Genomic DNA, 18,892 nt, shown 5'->3' on the forward strand with positions numbered 1-18,892 from the left:
ATTATATCAATTCAAGTAAACATTTTTGTTTATTATTTTATGTAATTTATAAATATATAAAAAAATTGATCGCATTATTACTCTTTCATAGTTTCAATAATTAGTTACCATAAATAATTATTTCTAATATTATGTAGATTATTTGTAAAGTGGTAATTGAATTATCATTTCATTTTAGATATAATTATAATAAATAAAATTAAAAATCATCGGCCAATCAAATTATAACAATTTGAAGAGTTCATTTATGATCAACACGTGATAAAAAATCACTTATGTGACTTCTCAATCAGTATATAATAGAATTTATATTTTTATAAATAATTTATAACATTATATAAATAATTTTAAAATTCTGATAAATTTATTCTGTAAACAACGATAAATAATTTAAAAATCATATTAATAGACATGTTTGGATTTTGTAATATTTTAAATAGTTATTATATAGTTATATTCATATACAATTCATCAAGTAGAGTATAAAACTATTATAATTATCTTATATAAAATTCGTTCATTATATTTTATAGTTTATAAATATTAAAAGTAATAAATAAAACATTATTAATCTTTCTATAATTTCTCGAATTAGTTGCCATAAATTATTATTTGTAATATTGTTTAGATTATATTGCAAGTGATGTTAAATGTTTTTAGACTTACCTTAAATTTTTAGATCTAATTTAAATAAATAAAAATTAAAAACAATTGACCAATCAAATTATAACAATTTTTTGAAACTTTACCTATGAGCGACACGTCATCAGAAATTACTAAATTGACTTCTCATTTAATATATAGGGGATAGCTATATTTGACTAATTAGTTCAAGTAATTGATATGTTTTTCCAAAAACAAATCTACTAAAGTGGACACATTGCATTGACTTTAATTAAATGTGGAAACATATAAAACAAAAAGAATGGAAAAAATCCACCCATGACATGACACACCAAACATTTTTTCGATTATAATATATACTAATAAACATAACAGCAGAAAAATAAAAATCTTACGGTAAGTACGGTCGGATAAATCGAAGTCTTGTAATAAATCCGACCAGATAAGCCGATATTATTATTGTCTTCGCTCCTACTCTCTCAATTAGATTCTGGGCTTCTGCGATCAGCTAAGATCCGATCCGCGTCGAATAATACGTTTCAACTCTGATCGGAGATCCGATTGAAGATAACACAGTCAGGTTCGGGGCCATGACTCGTCGATGCTCTCACTGCAATCACAACGGCCACAACTCTCGGACATGTCCCAATCGCGGGGTGAAGCTTTTCGGTGTAAGGCTCACCGAAGGTTCGATCCGGAAAAGTGCTAGTATGGGCAATCTTAGCCACTACACGGGCTCCGGATCGGGCGGGCATGGGTCGGGTTCTCCTGGTGATGTCCCTGACCATGTCGCTGGTGGCGATGGTTACGCTTCTGAGGATTTCGTTGCTGGCTCTTCTTCCTCTAGCCGCGAGAGAAAGAAAGGTATCTATCTGTCTCTGATTCAATATCCCGTTGATCCAATTCGTTTTTATTGAGGTTTTGTGTTTTGTAGGAACTCCATGGACAGAGGAAGAACACAGGATGTTCTTGTTAGGTTTACAGAAGCTTGGTAAAGGTGATTGGCGTGGCATTTCAAGAAACTATGTGAATACGAGGACACCAACGCAAGTTGCTAGCCATGCTCAGAAGTATTTCATTAGACAATCTAATGTGTCTCGTCGCAAAAGACGTTCTAGTCTCTTTGATATGATTCCTGATGAGGTTAGTCCTTCTTTCGTTACGCCAGATATGGTTTAGGTTAGAGTACTGAATCAAAATGGTTCATAAGCTATGGTTTATTTGATTAAATAAGTCGTATGTTGCTTGGGTTGCCTTCTATTGGATTCTCACGGGAACTTGATCTTGAAATGCAAAAATCCTTTTTGTTCTACTTAGTCTCCTTATGCTGCAATCTATCCTTGCAGGGAGAAGATGTACCGATGGATCAGCAAGAACCGGAAGCAGAGAACACTCCCGTGGAAACGTTAATGCGAAGTTCTGATTCTGTTCATCAGACAGTTGCTTCTAGCTCCCGTAAAGCACCATCAATCTTGGAGATCGATGAATGTGAATCTATGGACTCAACAAACTCTACCACCGGTGAACCAACCTCCATCGCTGCTGCTGCTTCTTCTTCTTCGTCCATACTAGAAGAAACCACACAACCGCAACTACAATCATTCCCGATACTATATCCAGCCTACTTCTCACCGTATTACCCGTTTCCATACCCAATATGGCCTGCTGGTTATGTTCCTGAACCAACCAAGAAAGAGGAGACTCACGAGATTCTCAGACCAACTGCAGTGCATTCAAAAGCTCCTATCAATGTCGACGAGCTTCTTGGTATGTCTAAGCTTAGCCTTGGAGAGTCCAAGAAGAAGAATGGAGAATCGGATCAGTCTCTTTCACTGAAGCTAGGTACGAGACAGTCGGCGTTTCAGCCGAATCCTAGTTCTGATAGTTCAGACATCACCAACGTGGTACATGCGGTGTAAGGATTCGCAAAAGTGACTGTTGCATGCAGATAATCTCTGTCTCTCTGGTTTGGGGTTTACAGACTAGACTGGTTATTTGGTCACAGTAAAATAAGATCTGCTTTGTTAGGTTGTTTAACTGAGTAGGGTCTTTTTGTTCAGCTAGGGTGAAAAAAAGAAAGAAAAAGAAGTGAAAAGGAGGAAAAAAAAAACAAATTATTATTTTTCTTAAATTTATCTTTGCATTTGTATGCTTTTAGTTTGCCTTTAGGATGGGTTAAAACTTAATTCTCTTTTTTTTTGTTTACTAATATTGTTGCTAGGAGCTGAAAATAGAATTGGTTAGTTTGAATAAAATAAAAAGGATTGTTGTTTATCCTCTGATCAAACTAACCGGATTGGAAATGGATTAAACCGGAAACCATCATTGGTGATACAACATTAGACTGAGTAAAATTATCAGAACAATCTTCATTTTTACAAAGTCCTAGAGCATTGTGTCAAACTTCTTTGGCGGCCCATGACACTGAACCAATTGCTTTTTCACTAGAGCTGGATCAGCCCCATAGAAAACGTAATGAGCTCTTCAAGCTACGCGGTGCTAGGAAGTAGGAACCAATTCGCAAGCAGTGTGAAGGAGACTGGATGACCCGTCCCGTGTCATAAGACGAGGTTGCATGGATGCCTAAACTGCTAATCAATGACTCTATCTGACTCGATAAGCGTGTAATAGGGTCCAAAAAGTTTACAGTGCTTTTGTTTCTCTATTCCGTGTTTGTTGCACTGTCAAAAGGATTGTCACTCACTAGGATGCTTAATAGACCCTCTAACTCGCGTAGAGGGTTTTATTCTGCCTAGTGATGAGGGGAGATGTGGCTTTGCTTGTCACAACCAATGAAACTTTGCCGCGTCACGTGTCGTCCGCCAGTAAGATCCATTTATTTTCATTCCGTCAGCTGATTCGCCCTACTCTCTGAATTTTCGAATTTCTAGTTCGTCTGCGATCCAATCGTGTGGGGGGTGCTCTCGAGAATCGTTAAACCTCGTCAGAGGTTTTGCTTTCACGACACGATGGCCGCACCGTTCTTCTCAACTCCATTCCAGCCATATGTCTACCAGGTTAGACATTCTGGGTTCGTGTAATCTATTTGTTGATCTGATAATAACATTTGAGCTTCACTGTAAGTATGAATTTTCATGTTAATTTGTTGTCGCTTCCTTCAATTTAGTTTAGGTACGTGTGAACGCATGACCCGGCCAGTTAGTATTCATGTGATTATGTCATTTGATAACAATTGTAATGCAGAGTCAACAAGATACAGTCACACCTTTCCAGATTTTGGGTGGTGAAGCTCAAGTTGTTCAGGTAAACAAATTCTTCTTTTCATTTTGAGATGCCATATATCCTCCTTTTTTAACTCTTCTAGCAATTAATTGTTGGCAGATAATGTTAAAGTCAGAGGAGAGAGTCATTGCTAAGCCAGGTACTGAAAGACCGGTTTTTATTGATTTATTGTTGTTACTAATTTGATACGGTGTTGTAGGTTCCATGTGTTACATGTCTGGGTCTGTTGAGATGGAGAATACATATACTCCTGAACAACAAGTTGGAGTCTTACAGTGGATTTTTGGTAAGAGTGTAACCAGCGTTGTTCTTCGGAATACTGGGCCAAACGATGGGTTTGTGGGTGTTGCTGCACCTTATTTCGCTAGGATTCTACCGGTTAGTTGACTATAACAGTTTTGCTTATCTCCCTTAAATGTACGGCTTAGTCTAATTATTTTTGTGATCTTTGCTTATTTTGTTACCTTGTAGATCGATTTAGCTATGTTTGGAGGTGAAATCTTATGCCAGGTAGAGCCTCTGTTCTTAAATGTGGACGCTTTACTCTCAGCTTCTTCCTCATTAAGATCAAGGCTCTATAAGAATCTTGTCTTTTTTTGTTGTTGTTGTAGCCAGATGCATTCCTTTGTTCGGTCAGTGATGTGAAGGTTGTCAACTCCGTTGACCAGAGGGCAAGAAACATTGTTGCCGCTGGTGCAGAGGTAAGACGATGCAAAACATTGCCCTGATTTTTATAGATATGTCTTTTAGAGATTTCCATTTGAGAAAGACTTGTATATAATTGTGAGGAATTACCCAATTAGTTTTTTATCCTGCATTTATATTGTATCTTTCTGATGCATTAGTATTCTTACCAATCACACGAATCCTTGTATGGATTTTACTCTCATTAAGATTGTTGTTGTAGGGATTTCTGAGACAACGCATATCTGGACAAGGTCTTGCTTTTATCCTCGCAGGTGGCTCAGGTGAGGTTTTATCTCAACCAGAATGCTTGTTCGTAGTTTTCGCCTCATCCCCTGACATTACTATCCCAAACATGTTAGTTGTACAAAAAGTTCTGGAGGTAGGAGAAGTTCTCACCATTGACGTGTCTTGCATCGCTGCTCTCACTCCCTCTATCGATGTCCAAATCAAATACAACACTCCTCTCAGACGAGCAGTATTCGGGGTATTACATTTACATTACACTCCCTTACATACGAAACTTTGTTTTAAAAGAAGAGAAGAAGATTCAGGTTTTTGTTTTGTTTTGTTTTGTTCCTTCCCTCATATATCTGACTTTCTCTGTACCATCCCAAAGGGTGATAACGTAGTAATGGCGACACTAACGGGACCTGGCATCGTCTTCATCCAAAGTTTACCGTTTCATCGGCTCTCTCAGCGTATTGCAAGGTAAAAATAAACCAACAAATCCCAAATCTCCTTATTGGTGGCTGTATGTGAGTAAGGTTATAAGTATATAAAGTGTAATCGGTTATGTGACAGGTCGGTGACGTCACCAAACATGAGAGAAAATCCAAGATTGATGATACAGATAGCATTATTTGCGTTCCTTGCATACGTTGTGATTCTATCTTCGCTACTCTTAACCGAAGAAGTTTGAAAGCAGAAAAAGGAGAGGGGAAGGGGAGAGAGAGAGAGAGTTGTGCTTTTCCGACCAAACAACAAACTAACATGTAATTGTCTCTACTTAGCTCTGGTTTTGAACTTTTGGATAGAATGATATATGATTCATATTGCAAAGATATCTCCCTGAAAAACTAAGCCCAATCGAAGGAAACAAAAGTCCTAAACAACGGACCACAAAATACACCGAGATTAAAACAAGCAAAACAACCTAGAGTCCCCGAATAATTGTACACAGGAAATATATATTTTCTCCAAGTATCAACTTCGCAGGTGCCTCAAGCTTTGAATTTGGGTGGTTTCCTAATGAGAGTTGCTTGTTCGAAGCCATAAGCAATCTCAATGAGCTTTGGCTCTGAGAATCTCAATCCTCCAAAGCTAATCCCAAACGGCACTCCTTCACTATCATATCCTGCAGGGACGGTGATTCCTGGATACCCTCCAATGGCGAGGACAGAGCTCAACGTTGAACCATATGTCACTATCGCATCTAACTTGTTCTCTTTCATTAGCTTTTCGATTCCATTCCTCGAAAATTCTTCCATTGTAAGCAACGCTGCTTTTTCTTTATCACCCATTCCATTGGTTGTTTCTGCTTCAAGGAAGACCTCTTGTCCCCATTCTTTCACCTTTTCCAGTCATTTTTTGGGGTAAAACTATTGATTTACATTCCGTTGAGACAGCCAAAAAAATGATGAATTCAGTCTTAACGCTTATGGTACCTTTTTAGCAATTTTTTTGTTGAAGGCAATAACGTCTGCTAAGGATCGGACTGGCGATTTCACAAGCGCTTTAAGATATGCGTTAAGAGAGATTTTGAACTCAGCCAAAAGTGCTGTCATTTCACCGCTATCTGTGTATGGTATCGTTAAATTTTCAATGACGATGGCTCCTTCTTGTCTACGTCCAAGAACAACAGAGCTATATGAGTTCTCGGTTGGTTTAATATATGATAAAATAAAATTCAAAACTTATAACGAATATTACCTTAGTGTTTTGATGTCATGATCAAGAAGAGAACCAAACACAACGCCTAATCTCTTACCCTTGAGGCCATTAGCTCTCAAAAATTGCTTGTAACCGCCTTTGGGTATGTACTTAGAAGCGGTCTTGGTGGCCTCGTCCAATGGATCATAACCCACAATAGCATCAAGTACATGAACAGAATCTGAAACTCTTCTGCATATTGGCCTAAAATTGCAAGAACACATATATGTAGAAACTTGGAAAAATGTTATAAAATCAAATACTCCTCTATTTCAATATATGAGAAAAAGTAGATCTCTTAATAATATATAGGGAAAATTGGAAATATGCAACAAAAAAACTAGTATATTGTCCCTATACCATAATATGAACAAGAAGTTGTCCACTTAGCATAAATTTTAATGTAAACCCAATTAAGTCCCTAATCTAAGCTTAAAACGTTTTTTGTAAAATTAATTGTTAAAAATAAAAGTTAAAAGTAAAAAAAAAAAATAACAGATGGTAAATAAACAAAAGGGGATAATCTCAAATCGTGACTTAGAACCCTAATTTTGTCATCTCCTTTGGCGATAGAGAACAAAAGACGATTTCAAGTCATCGGCGTGTCAGAGCTCGCCGTCGCCGGTGTTCCTTCAGCCCGCTAGGACTCCGGTGGTGTTCTTCTTCATCTTAATTGCAGTGTCAGAAACCACGTCCACTTCGCATCTCGTTCTCAAGTAACTCGCCGAACACCACTGAAGCTCGAACCTCACCGATAACCGAAGCTCGTTCCTCTCCGATCTGGAATATACTCTCTCAGCTCTATTTCAAGCAAACCAATCGAGACTTTTCAGGTTTGTTTGTGAATTTTTTTCTGCATGTCTTTGTATCTTTTACTTGAGTCTTTTTTTAATCATAGTTTGAGTGTCATAGGTTTCGAATTTAGTTTATGTGAATGATTTAGGCTTCTATCTTATCAAAGTTGCATACTTTTTTGATTGTTTGTTTGTTGCAACCGATCTCTTGTACCTGTTGTTGTTTCTCGTGACATTGAGGGAGAATGGATTCGCATTTAATTGGGTATTGACATCTATAAAGCATGTAAAGTATGTGGTTTGCATTTTGTATGTCTTTGGTGATTTTGTTTGATTTGTTTTCACTAGTATGTATGTCTTTGGACGATTGTTTTATGATGAAAAGTGGCATGAACCGTGACTGTTGTGATTGTATTTCTTTCCTTGTGTTGTGATTTATAAGAGTTTATAAGAACTGGTGACTTCATTTTCATGTCTTTCTTTTTAAAATATGTGTTTCATTATCATAATTTGTGCTTGATATGTATCGATTTTAGTTGAGATAGTTAGTGTTAATGATTTAGGTGTCTATGTTATGAAAGTTTAATTCTTTTGATATTTTTGAACGCTAAGTAAAGTTTCAAACTTTTTCTTGTTTGTCAACGCTTAAGTATTATGAACTTGTATCATGATGACTTTGTTTTATGAGTACTGACTGTGGTGATTGTATTTGTTTCATTGTTCACAGGTATGGCGATGGATCAGTTGCCAAAAACCCTATTCAAAGAGGGAACGGAAACACAAGTTGAGAAGGTGAACAACACTTGTCGAACTTCTATACTTAAGAAGGTGGAGAAGTATGTTGAAGCAGAGTACAAGGAAGTGTTGGGTGATCCGCTATTTTCTCAGGTTATGGATATTTATGTGCACAAGCTTCAGTATTCAGGGAGAGTGATCCACAGCTTCGTTTGTAAGCAGTTTCTGACCGCAAAGCGCCATGAGTTGTGGTTCCATTTTGCTAGGAGGGCTCTCAGATTTTCAATGCAAGAATTCCATGCGATCACTGGTCTGAAATATAAAGACGACGAGCCTGACTTGGATATTGATAAATGGAGAGGTGATAAAGGGTTTTGGAGTAAGTTGCTGCGGAAAAAAGGAAAAATTAGCCTACAGCAAATCAGGAAGGTGCATCTGAAGTCTTGTAATACATGGTCTCATGTTGATAGGCTGAGGATGGTGTATTTGTGTGTGATTGCTGGTCTGGTTATGGCGAAGGATGAGAAGGTGTGCATCCCACACAAGTACATCAAGCTCGTGATGGATTTCGATAAGATGAGAAAATATTCGTGGGGTCTTCACTCTTTTGATGCGCTTGTGACTTCCATTACTGAAGCTAGGGATAAAGTGAAGACGCAGAACAGCTATGTCATAGATGGATTCTCTTATGCACTTCAGATTTGGTTGATGGAGGCTATTCCAGACATCGGGTCTCTTTTGGGTACGAAGCTCAAAGAAGGCGTCACTAGCATGAGATGCAGAAATTGGAAAGGATCTGCTAAGGTTTCCTATGAAGATATTATTAGTATTGAGTCCGATTTTGCATCCACTGTAAGTTTTGCTTCTTTTAATCAATGTGATTGAATTTCATGATTCTTAATCTTTGTGCTAAACTTTTGAACTTTGTTTTTTTTGTAGGGAGTTGTGTTTCCATACATCTCTTCAACTGGAAATGGCAACATCATTGTTGATGCTGGGTTTGAGCGAGACGATGAGATGAATGACGAAAGGGTCGATCTGATCATTGACATGTACAGAAAGAAGTATGACTGGAGTAAGCATGTTTGGCGTTATCAGGAAACTGAACAACCATATGCGGAAAGTTCTGAGGATGATGGTTCAAAGGAAGAAGAGGCTGGAGAAAGAAGTGACTGTGAAATGGAAGAAGAAATAGAAACCGCCCATGTGTCTCCTGCAAAGAAGAACCAGTATCGGGATATTGGAGCCGAGTCAAGGAAGAAGAGGTTACTTTGCCAAAGATCAACCGACAAATACAGAGATCTTGAAGAGAGTATGAAGTCCTATATCCAGGGTATGTTCAAGTCTTCTTTTATTGCCTTAGGGCTTGAGGTCCGCGACTTAATTGAAGACCGGTTTACCAAATTAGAGCAGACGATCCTTTCATCTCAGACTCCAGTTGGTGTTCCGGCTTATACTCAGCCTCATGGTCCTGCTCCGACTTATATTCAGACTCATGGTCATGCTCCGGCTTATACTCATACTCCTGCTGCTGCTACGACATCTACTCATACTCATGCTGCTGCTACGACATCTACTCAAGCTCCTACTCCTACTCCGGCGTCTACTCACGCTAGTGGTCCTGCTACTACTTCCCGCACTCGAGCTTCTCGCGACAAAGCTTCGGTTCCTTCTCACACTGGTGGTCCTGCAACTGCTGCTAAGACAAGATCTCAGACAAAGGTAAACAAGAAGTAGATCTTTTCTCATGAATTTGAATTCTCTTCTTGCGGTCGGTTTGTATTCGGTTACTGTTCTTGCGGTTTGTAATATTATTGTATGGATGATGTTTTGTTAAATGTTTGTAGTATTGATGTAAGAATGATGGTTTGTTTGCGGTTTGTAATATTTTGAAGTAAGAATGATGTTCTGAAATTGCATGTATTTGATGTTCTCATATATATGTTTTAAAAATATTAATGTCATGTTTTTCTGTTTATAACCAGGATCCAGAGTTGTCTGATTTGTTTGGCAGCTTATTTGACACTTTAGATGTCAATTTAGGGACCCAAGAGGACTTAGAAAAGACAATGGGCAACCTTACACAAGAGTCCCATGTTAACGGGTTTGATCCATCTCAAGATTTCTTCAACCGACCATTCTTGAATGATATAGATGATCCAGAAGTTCGTTGCAAAGACAGCGACTACGAATTGGTTTTTGTTCCAGAAGACAAATTCTCCAAACTAACCGAATGGATCCTCAAGCCCAAGTAAGTAATATTTGTATTGTTTTACTATTTTTTCTCAATTTTCCTCACAAACATCGTCACACTACTGCTTTCTATTTACAGAGTACTTCAGATTGGGCCATCTAAATTTGATGCAGAGTTGGCTTCGCGTATAATGGGGCCTAATGAATGGTTTGAAGAACTATGTGAGTTTATCTTAGACTTAATTTACATATTTAATAATAGTTTTTGGTTCTCATTCCTTAAAAACATGCATTGTCTTTTTCAGGACATGGACGCAATGATGTATTTGTTTCGGGAAAAAACCTCATTGCGTCGGTGGAAGCCAAACCGAGTAACATTTCTGAATTGTATGTTCAGTAATCAGATCATCACCGCCTACGGCAAGTTTGATGGGAACAGGAGAGGGTACAAAGTCGACAACAACCTTCTCGAATATGGAAGAGGTGAGCTTCCATATCATGGAAGCACAGGTTCGGTTTGGGGTGTTGATGTCGATCGTCTCTACATCCCTATTTGTGTCAACCAAATCCATTGGATCTCTATGTGCGTCAATCTTGTGAACCGGACTGTTGAGGTTTTTGATTGTGGAGGTAAGAAGAACAACAAGGCCGTGGAAGCATTCGCCGTCCTCATTCCACGAATCGTCAAGGCTGTCCAGTCATCAGATAAGAAGAAAGATTTTAATGTCAAACAGTATGCTGTTTCTTATGTCCCGATGCGCGCCCTAAACACGAGTGGCAATGACTGTGGTGCTTATTCGTTGAAGTTCATAGAGTGCCATCTACTTGGTTTAGATTTCTCTTTGGTGAATGACGAGAACATCCAAGAAGCCCGACACAAGATAGCGTTTGATCTTTGGGAAGCAGCAAATGATGAGTCCTTGCAGTATCGAATGTCCACATTTAAGCCTCCAAAGCGTGCTCCGGAGAAAACGGTTGAACTCTTTTGAGTTCATGCTTGTTGTCTTTGATAGTTTGTGGTTTATCATTTCAGTTCATGCACTACTTTGATTGTTTTGAAACTGATCTACTATTTCAGTTCACGATTATTGTTTATGTTTCGAAACTAATATATTAAGTGATTTAGGGTATAGGGTTTCAACCCTATCTAATTTATTTGAGTTCATGGTTAATTGTTGTTGTTAGTTGTTATGATAGTTTTCATTTTAAATAAAAACGGGTTGAAACCCCTAAATTCATTACGGTTCAAACCCCTAAACCCCTAAACTATCACAATTGTTACATATTATATTATCAAGAAATTGTTAAAATCGATTTATAGAGTGTAGTATTTAACAAGAGTAAATAAGAATTGTGGGTTTAACAATTTCTTGACAATATAATATGTAACATGACGATTTTAATTGATTCCTAATATATGATTTACGGGTTAGTATTTTCAAATTTTGTCTTCATATACTTCTCAGAAGTCGATTTTTGTGTATTAGAGTGTAGTATTTGAGCAGCTAATATAAGTGTTTTAGAGTATAACCCAATTACGGTTTATACCCACTAGGCCCACCCGAAAATGTTTAAAATCCGACCCTAAACCCGGGTCCACACACCCCCAAACACGTGAGTTTCTTTTCATTTGTCGAAACTTAAGAACGTAAAGTATAGAGAAAAGGGGATTAGGGTTCTTTATCTGCGAATCTAGCAACAAAATCGCAATGACCAGTTCGTCAACATCTTCTACTCGTTTTCCTCGAATCTCTACTCATAGTGTGCCTACAAGATGTTGGTGTGGCGAGGGCATAACCGCGTTTGGTTCATCGACGGCGGAGAATAGGTATCGACGATTCTACCGATGCGAAATCGCGAGAGATGTAAGTCCCTGTTTTGATTTCGTGTTGCAGATTAAACCATACTATATCACTTAGATTTACAGTTCATAATACAATACTGATTGAATTTTGTTTCTTTTGCGCTAGAGAAAAACTGAGAATCATCTATTTAAATGCATTGATGAAGCTTTGATTGAGGAGATTCGGATGGTGGATGTGAAACATGAGAAGGTTGCTCAAGTGATTACGAAGTTTGAAGAAAGGGTTATGGAAAAGGTGCAGTCCGAGATGGTTAGAGTTGAACGTCAGATGTCCGAAAAGCTTAAAGAGAAGGTAGACTTGGAGATTGCTAGAGTTGCACACGAGATGAAACACAAGCTAAAGATTGCAACGGTGGCTATGGTAGTTGTAGGAGCAATCGTAGGAATATGGACTTCTCTTCGTGTCTGAGCAAGTTCTAGTTGTCGGTTGCTTGTTGTCTGAGTTTGATTTTCTTCAGAATCTATTAAGTTTGCAGTTTTGTTTTTCATTATTTTGACTAATATACTCTATGGATTCTTGTTTACAATCGTTGGCTTTATAAGCAGCTTCAGTTCAGAGTCTATTTCATGTTTTTTAAAGAGTAAAAGTTGCAGAGAAACATATTGATCAGCTTCAGTTTACAACTTATTGTCAAATATATAACATTGCAGAAAACGAAGGAATGATTGCATAGAATGAAGTAAACCATATCCAAGAACAAGAAAATCCAGAAGCAAGAAAACCAAACAAATCAAGTAACCAACACCAAAATGAAAAACAAGAAAATCGAAAACAAAGACATGTCTAAATAGCTCTGTCACACGTAGCCCTGTTATGATTCTCTTCGCCACATCGACTGCACCTGCGCCTCTTTTTTTCTTGAGCTCCTTGCGACGAACGGAGCTTGTCTTCAACAGTCTCATACCTGCGCTTTCTTCTCCTTCCTGCTCCTCTTCTTGATTCAGGAGCTAGCACACTGGCATTCCGAACAGTATCTGGAACCACCCAACTATCCTCAGGAACACCTATTGGATTGATAGTTTCTTCATAAGCTGTTCTCCAATTGGAAGTCGTGTACATGAAATCTGTTAGTGAGGATGGGGCGCGGCCAACTGTTAAACCAGCCTTGATTGCGTGTCTACATGGGATTTTCAGTAGGTCATATTTCCCACAAGAGCAGGTTCTTCTGTCCAAATCAACTAGGCAGTCGATTGTATCTCCACGAACCAAAAAATGATGCTCGTTAACTGGCTGGACAAGAAACGTTTTACCCTTGTTAATCCGTCTATCTATCTTTTTTTCGATGGCAATAGTTAATGGCATTGTGTGCTTCCTGCTTCGTGTGCGTCGTTCGAAAAACCAACGGGTAAGCATTTCTCTGATGCTATCCAACAAAGGAATGACTGGATACTCTCTTGGTGAGCGCAAAGCAGAGTTTATTGACTCAGCCGGGTTTGTCGTCCTGATGTCATACCTGTATCCTTGAAACTGACAGCGAGCCCACTTTGTAACATCTGCATCTGTTAAATATTCTCCAATAGCTGGACTAATATTGCACACAGCTTCGAATCGCTTCTGAAAATCAACAACTCTATAAGCTTTAGAAGCTTTTGCAATCAATCCAACCACTCCTTTTCCTCTGTAATGTGTGACCACATTATTTAACAAATGGTGAATACAAATTCCATGTTGAGAAAGAGGATACACATTCTCAAGCCCCTTACAAAGTGAGTTATTTCTGTCCGACACAAACGCAAGAGCACGCTCGTCCGGAACAACAACCTTTAGTTGTCTGAAAAACCAATTCCATGAACGATCATTTTCCGAGTCGACAACAGCAAATGCAATAGGATACAAGTTGGAGTTTCCATCTAAAGCTGTCGCAACAAGTAATACTCCTTTGTATTTGCTCTTCAAAAATGTCCCATCAACAACAAGAACTTTTCGCATGGATGTATGAAATCCTCGTACTGATTGCCCAAACGAAAGAAAGAGAAATCTGAATTTACCATCGACATCGGTTTCGTAAAAAGTGTGTGTTCCTGGATTAGCTTCTTTCAGCATGTGCAAGTATTTCGGAATTTTTCCAAAACTCTGCTCGGGAATGCCTCTAACCAGATTCATCGCATACTCACGAGCGTCCCACGCTAATGATTTCGATATCTCGCATCCATGTTCCATTCTCATAATCTGTATGATATCATTAGCTTTCGAATCTTCTTTGACACCATCATACCTATGCATTATTAGACTCCCAATAGTTTTTGCAGAAGCTGTCCGACCACCATTATCCATATTTGACGCAGCACATGTATGATCCGCCACATATTTTTTGATGATAAAATATGTAGATCCTGATAACCCCTCAGCACGAACACTCCACCTACACTTGTTGTCCACGCATCGGATGTACCAAAGTTTTCTATCAGAATTCACAACTTTATAATCGAAGTTATTCTTCATTGCTGACATTTCCAATGCTGCTTTTAACTTAGATTTGTTTTGAAACGTTTCACCCGTCTTCACAACATGCTTCAAAGAGAACCGAACACTTTTTCCCCTATCCTCTTCTTTTCCACTTAAGTCAGCATCTTCATTTTCTTTCAAGGCGTTCAAGTTACATTCGTCTTCACCATCCTTGCTCGATTGAGAAGAACTACCAATGTCATCTCCAGGTGAAACGGAGGGAGGCTCACGTCGGTCTCTGCCAGACGCGTTAGATTGCTCCTTATCAAGCTCAATGTTGTCGTTGTTTGCATTGAGAGGTGAAATAGACACACACAACCTTGAAGAAGCTTTTCCACGTACATATTTAAGAAAATTCTTGACTTGCCGATCATTCCCAATGATAACTGGAGGACAGTCTATCGTACTGATTAACTCCATAGGTAAGTAGCTTAACTCAAGCTCGACGTCGTTTTGGTCAATGCCAAAATCCTCAAAAGTCGTAGTCCTTAGATCTTCAAAGGAAGTTGTCAATTCCACAGCAAGTACTCTTCCTCCTTTTTCCTTATCAAAAGCAAATCCCCATCCTTTACAGGGATCAAATTTCCACACCCCACAAGAGGCATAGATATGCATGTTCTTCAACAAGGGATTCAAATTTTTGGGGTGGTTTCAAAATTAATCAAGAAGTTGTGAAGAAGAAGAAGAGAAATCACGGTTATTTTTTAGAAAACATAACTTTAGGAAACACGTAAAATTTAGAAAATTAAAGATTTACAGAATATTTCTCAACAGATTTTGGAGAGATTTAAGGAATATTTTCGAAAATAATTCGAATTTGGCAGAACATGCATTCTGCTGCCCGTAGCTTTGATATATGATGGTAGATACGGCGGCAGAATGTATAATCCTACAGAGATAGGTTATAGTATCTTAGTAGATAACGAAATATTACCGTGGTAGAGGATTAGTAACTGGCAGATTCTATGATTCCGGGACAGTAGTTATATATGAGACACTAGTTCATGAAATCTTTCGGGGTTCAGATCGTAAGCAAAACCGTAACCTTTTCTTTCTACGGTAGTAGACATATTACGAAACCGTAGACTTTACTATCTTCATGCGTCAGATACCTATGTAGTTAACCGAAACTACGATCTACATATCCGTAGTTAGTAGATTTTGTTTTCTGCGATCCGAAGATCAAAATATGAAATTGTGTTACACTAATATTTAGTCAGCCAAATTATTTTTCATATGATTGTTTCATGTTTATGTACATTTTGAATAATTTTTCATATTTTCTGACTCTTAAAATAATTGATATGATTTTTTGAAGTTGGCCAGGGGCATCTATGTCCAAATCCGACCAAAAAAGGATTTATGCTATAGGGACAATGTAGTTGATTTTCTGTGGTGTTTTGACAATTTTTTCTAATATATATGCATTGACGTTAAACATCATCTAATATGAAACAGACGGAGTAGTTAGAAATAAGGTAGGTGCTCATAATCTCACTCACCCAACACTGTCCTGTCTCAAGGAGATAGGGACCACCCCGGCTCGGCTTGTGAGCCCGACACTTGGTTTAATCCCGACCACCGAGTTCTGACTGGATGGAGCAAGAATGGAACCATCAGTTTCAGTCCCTAGTGATACGGCCACAAGATTTGCTGCTACAGAAATAGCTGATCCACTACTTGACCCCGATGGATCTGCTGATAAAACATATGGATTCTGCAACATTTCAAGATTTGCTGAATTAGTTTTTGTCATCACCAGTCTATAGCATGGCCGGATTTGGGCACATGCCAGTGAAACATTAGTCTTAGCCTCTAAAATTTTCGAAGGTTTCTTACATAGATATAAATAAGCCTCAAAATTTTTAATTTTTTTTACTTGATTTCTTATATATAATTCAAATCCGGCCTCTATAGAGCAATGAATGTGATGGAAAAAAGAAACTGACCTTTCCTTGGAGGCCACGTGCGCTCCAACCATTTGGGATGGAAAAAGATCGGAAGTGAGCCCATTCGCTTAAACTGGCTTTGCCCAATATCACAGCACCAGATCTTCGGAGCCTCTTGACAACACCCGCATCACGAGGGACGACCGAACCAAGCAAAGCAAAGGAACCAGCCGTTGTGTTAAGCTTGTCTGTCGTGGATATGTTGTCTTTGAGCAGAACCGGAATACCGTGCAACATGGGAAGCTTAGTGACGCCTTTGAGCTGGCGTTCTTTGTCTGCCATCTCTGCATCGACTAACGCATCTGGGTTCGTCTCGATGACGGCGTGGAGCGTCGGGTTGAGTTTGGAGATTGCTTTGAGATAGAACTCGACGAGCTGTTTTGATGTCAGTCTCTTCTCCTTGAAAGCAACTCTGATGTCATCAACAGTGGCTTCTTGAATCGAGAATGTTGAGGTGGGCTTATTGAGAGAGTGGGGCTGAGCTTGAGTGATAAGAAGATGAAGAAGAAGAAAAGATGATGAGAAGATGAAACGCAGAGCAACCATGGCTAAAGAGAGAAAGAGAGAGATAAAGGGTCAACGCTAGTCGCCAATGGCTTCTTTCTTACAGATCCATGTTTGATTAGTGGCAAATAAATAAACCTTTTTTCTTTTGACCTTCCTTCTCTTTTCTTTTCTTTTTCGAGAGGACAGAACACGTGAAACAGAAGACGAAAATCAATTAGTTTAAAGGGAAAATTCCTTAAAAATACGCAGACTGAATTTCTTTTGCTACTTTAATACACGAACTTTTTAGGCTCCTCATTTAATACACAGACTAAATTGCGTTACCCATAAAATACATCAACTTCTAAATTTCAGAGGTTTCACACTTCGATTCTAACAGCGTTAACTCTGTTTAACAGAGAATCAAGAGGACGTTAATTTTTTAATTAAGCACGTGATTAAACCGTTAAAACATCGGGTTCCTTCATCAAAAGCCCCAAATTGAAAGAAGAACAAACCCTAATTTCATTTACCCCACAATCGAATTGCTCTAGACTCTCTTCTTCTCTAAACATTGTTCTTCTTCTCTAAACATTGTTTTTCTTCTCCTCTGCGAGTCTGTCCCCTTCCTCCAACAATAATGCAGTTGAATCTTCAGATGTGGCTGGTTGAGAAGCTGTGCTAAGCAACTGTTTCAGATTTCTGATTTCTTCTCTCTGACGATCCATCACGCCTTTCGCCTCCAGTAAACTCTGTTTCTGCCATTCATTTTGCGCCTGCTTATCAATCCAATCGACGAACCCATGAGAACCGCAGCACCAAAACCTTCTACCTGGATTGTCATCTGTCCATGCCTTCGCCGGAGTCGATCTCTTATTACAGTAGCATAACGGACCGTCGACCTTCTTCTTATAGGATGACCTTGCACTAGAACTCGAGCCTTCACTCTTAGCCATCGATTTGAGGGATTTCTGGGAAATAAAGAGTTGAATGAAATTAGGGTTTGTTCTTTTTTTGATTTGGGGCTTTTGATGAAGGAACCCGAGGATTAACGGTTCAATCACGTGTCTAATTAAAAAATTAACGTCGTCTTGATTCTCTAGTAAACAGAGTTAACGCTGTTAGAATCGAGGTGTGAAACTTCTGAAATTCAAAAGTTGATGTATTTTTTGGGTAACGCAACTTAGTCTGTATTTTAAATGGGGAGCCTAAAAAGTTCGTGTATTAAAGTAGCAAAAGAAATTCAGTCTGGGTATTTTTAAGGAATTTTCCCTAGTTTAAATGAATGTCTTTTGGTAAAGTAAAACTTTTTAAAGAGATAATAATCATTAAGTGATTCTCCCGTCTGGAACTAAATTAGTTGTTCAAGTTTGATAATATTGCATAGAACTCATAGCTTCGTACTTTTTTTTTCTTTTTTTAGAAAAAAATATAGCTATGCTGAGCTGTTATTCCCATCAGGGAATTTTAGATGTAAGTGATTAGTCTAGCGAACTCAGTTAGATTTTGATGGCTTCTTTCGCATTTTCCCTGTTGTAATCTCGTTTTTTAGACAAATCTCATGTACAGTTTTGTCTCTTGAACACTTTTACAAGAATTCTGATATAGAAATTTGCTTATCAAATTGTTTGCACATTCTTTTATGTAGGGGTGGGCATTTTACCCGATATCCGAAGTGGCATCCGAACCCAATCCGAAAAACCTGAATCGAAATCTGAACCGAAGTAGCAAAATACCCGAACGGGTATTGAATAAAAAGAGATTGGATACCCGAACCCGAACGGATAATATCCGAACCCGAATGGATATCCGAAAATAACCGAACATATGTATAATTAATCTTATATTTCTAGTTTATATCTCTCATTTTTTATAAAATATTTATATTGATACTACACATACTTTAAGTTCATATGATATACATACAATTACGGAAAAAATG

General features: G+C 38.3%; 4 protein-coding genes across 6 annotated transcripts; 3 read left to right on the top strand and 1 right to left on the bottom strand.

Moving 5' to 3' along the window:
- Nucleotides 1–993: 993 nt before the first annotated feature.
- Nucleotides 994–2,898, top strand: LOC103853804 (transcription factor KUA1). Its single transcript, XM_009130714.3, has 3 exons — nt 994–1,488; nt 1,559–1,767; nt 1,971–2,898. Exons 1-3 carry the CDS (start codon nt 1,215–1,217, stop codon nt 2,541–2,543), a joined length of 1,056 nt encoding a protein of 351 aa, XP_009128962.1. The 5' UTR covers nt 994–1,214; the 3' UTR covers nt 2,544–2,898.
- A 494-nt stretch (nt 2,899–3,392) lies between these two features.
- LOC103853806 lies at nt 3,393–5,613 on the top strand. Its single transcript, XM_009130716.3, has 10 exons — nt 3,393–3,641; nt 3,829–3,888; nt 3,967–4,006; nt 4,067–4,245; nt 4,339–4,377; nt 4,479–4,568; nt 4,775–4,835; nt 4,914–5,038; nt 5,171–5,262; nt 5,356–5,613. The coding sequence occupies exons 1-10, from the start codon at nt 3,594–3,596 to the stop codon at nt 5,471–5,473; spliced, it is 852 nt and encodes a 283-aa protein (XP_009128964.1). The 5' UTR covers nt 3,393–3,593; the 3' UTR covers nt 5,474–5,613.
- On the bottom strand, nt 5,586–18,883 carry LOC103853805 (probable amidase At4g34880). The gene is made up of 5 exons (XM_009130715.3): nt 16,465–18,883; nt 16,018–16,232; nt 6,484–6,687; nt 6,219–6,396; nt 5,586–6,131 (listed from the first exon to the last, which is right to left on the bottom strand). Exons 1-5 carry the CDS (start codon nt 17,008–17,010, stop codon nt 5,775–5,777), a joined length of 1,500 nt encoding a protein of 499 aa, XP_009128963.1. The 5' UTR covers nt 17,011–18,883; the 3' UTR covers nt 5,586–5,774.
- Nucleotides 6,798–11,911, top strand: LOC117131662. Of its 3 annotated transcripts, none has more exons than XM_033283772.1 (3): nt 6,798–8,630; nt 8,712–8,864; nt 8,952–11,911. In XM_033283772.1, exons 1-3 carry the CDS (start codon nt 8,007–8,009, stop codon nt 9,747–9,749), a joined length of 1,575 nt encoding a protein of 524 aa, XP_033139663.1. In that variant the 5' UTR covers nt 6,798–8,006; the 3' UTR covers nt 9,750–11,911. The 3 variants fall into 3 exon arrangements, with proteins under 3 accessions (XP_033139663.1, XP_033139662.1, XP_033139661.1); XM_033283771.1 differs by having other exon boundaries at nt 6,798–7,316; nt 8,005–8,864; XM_033283770.1 differs by having other exon boundaries at nt 6,798–8,864.
- Nucleotides 18,884–18,892: the final 9 nt, after the last annotated feature.

This window comes from Brassica rapa, chromosome A02 (assembly GCF_000309985.2).
Source record: "Brassica rapa cultivar Chiifu-401-42 chromosome A02, CAAS_Brap_v3.01, whole genome shotgun sequence".
Lineage (NCBI taxonomy): Eukaryota > Viridiplantae > Streptophyta > Magnoliopsida > Brassicales > Brassicaceae > Brassica > Brassica rapa.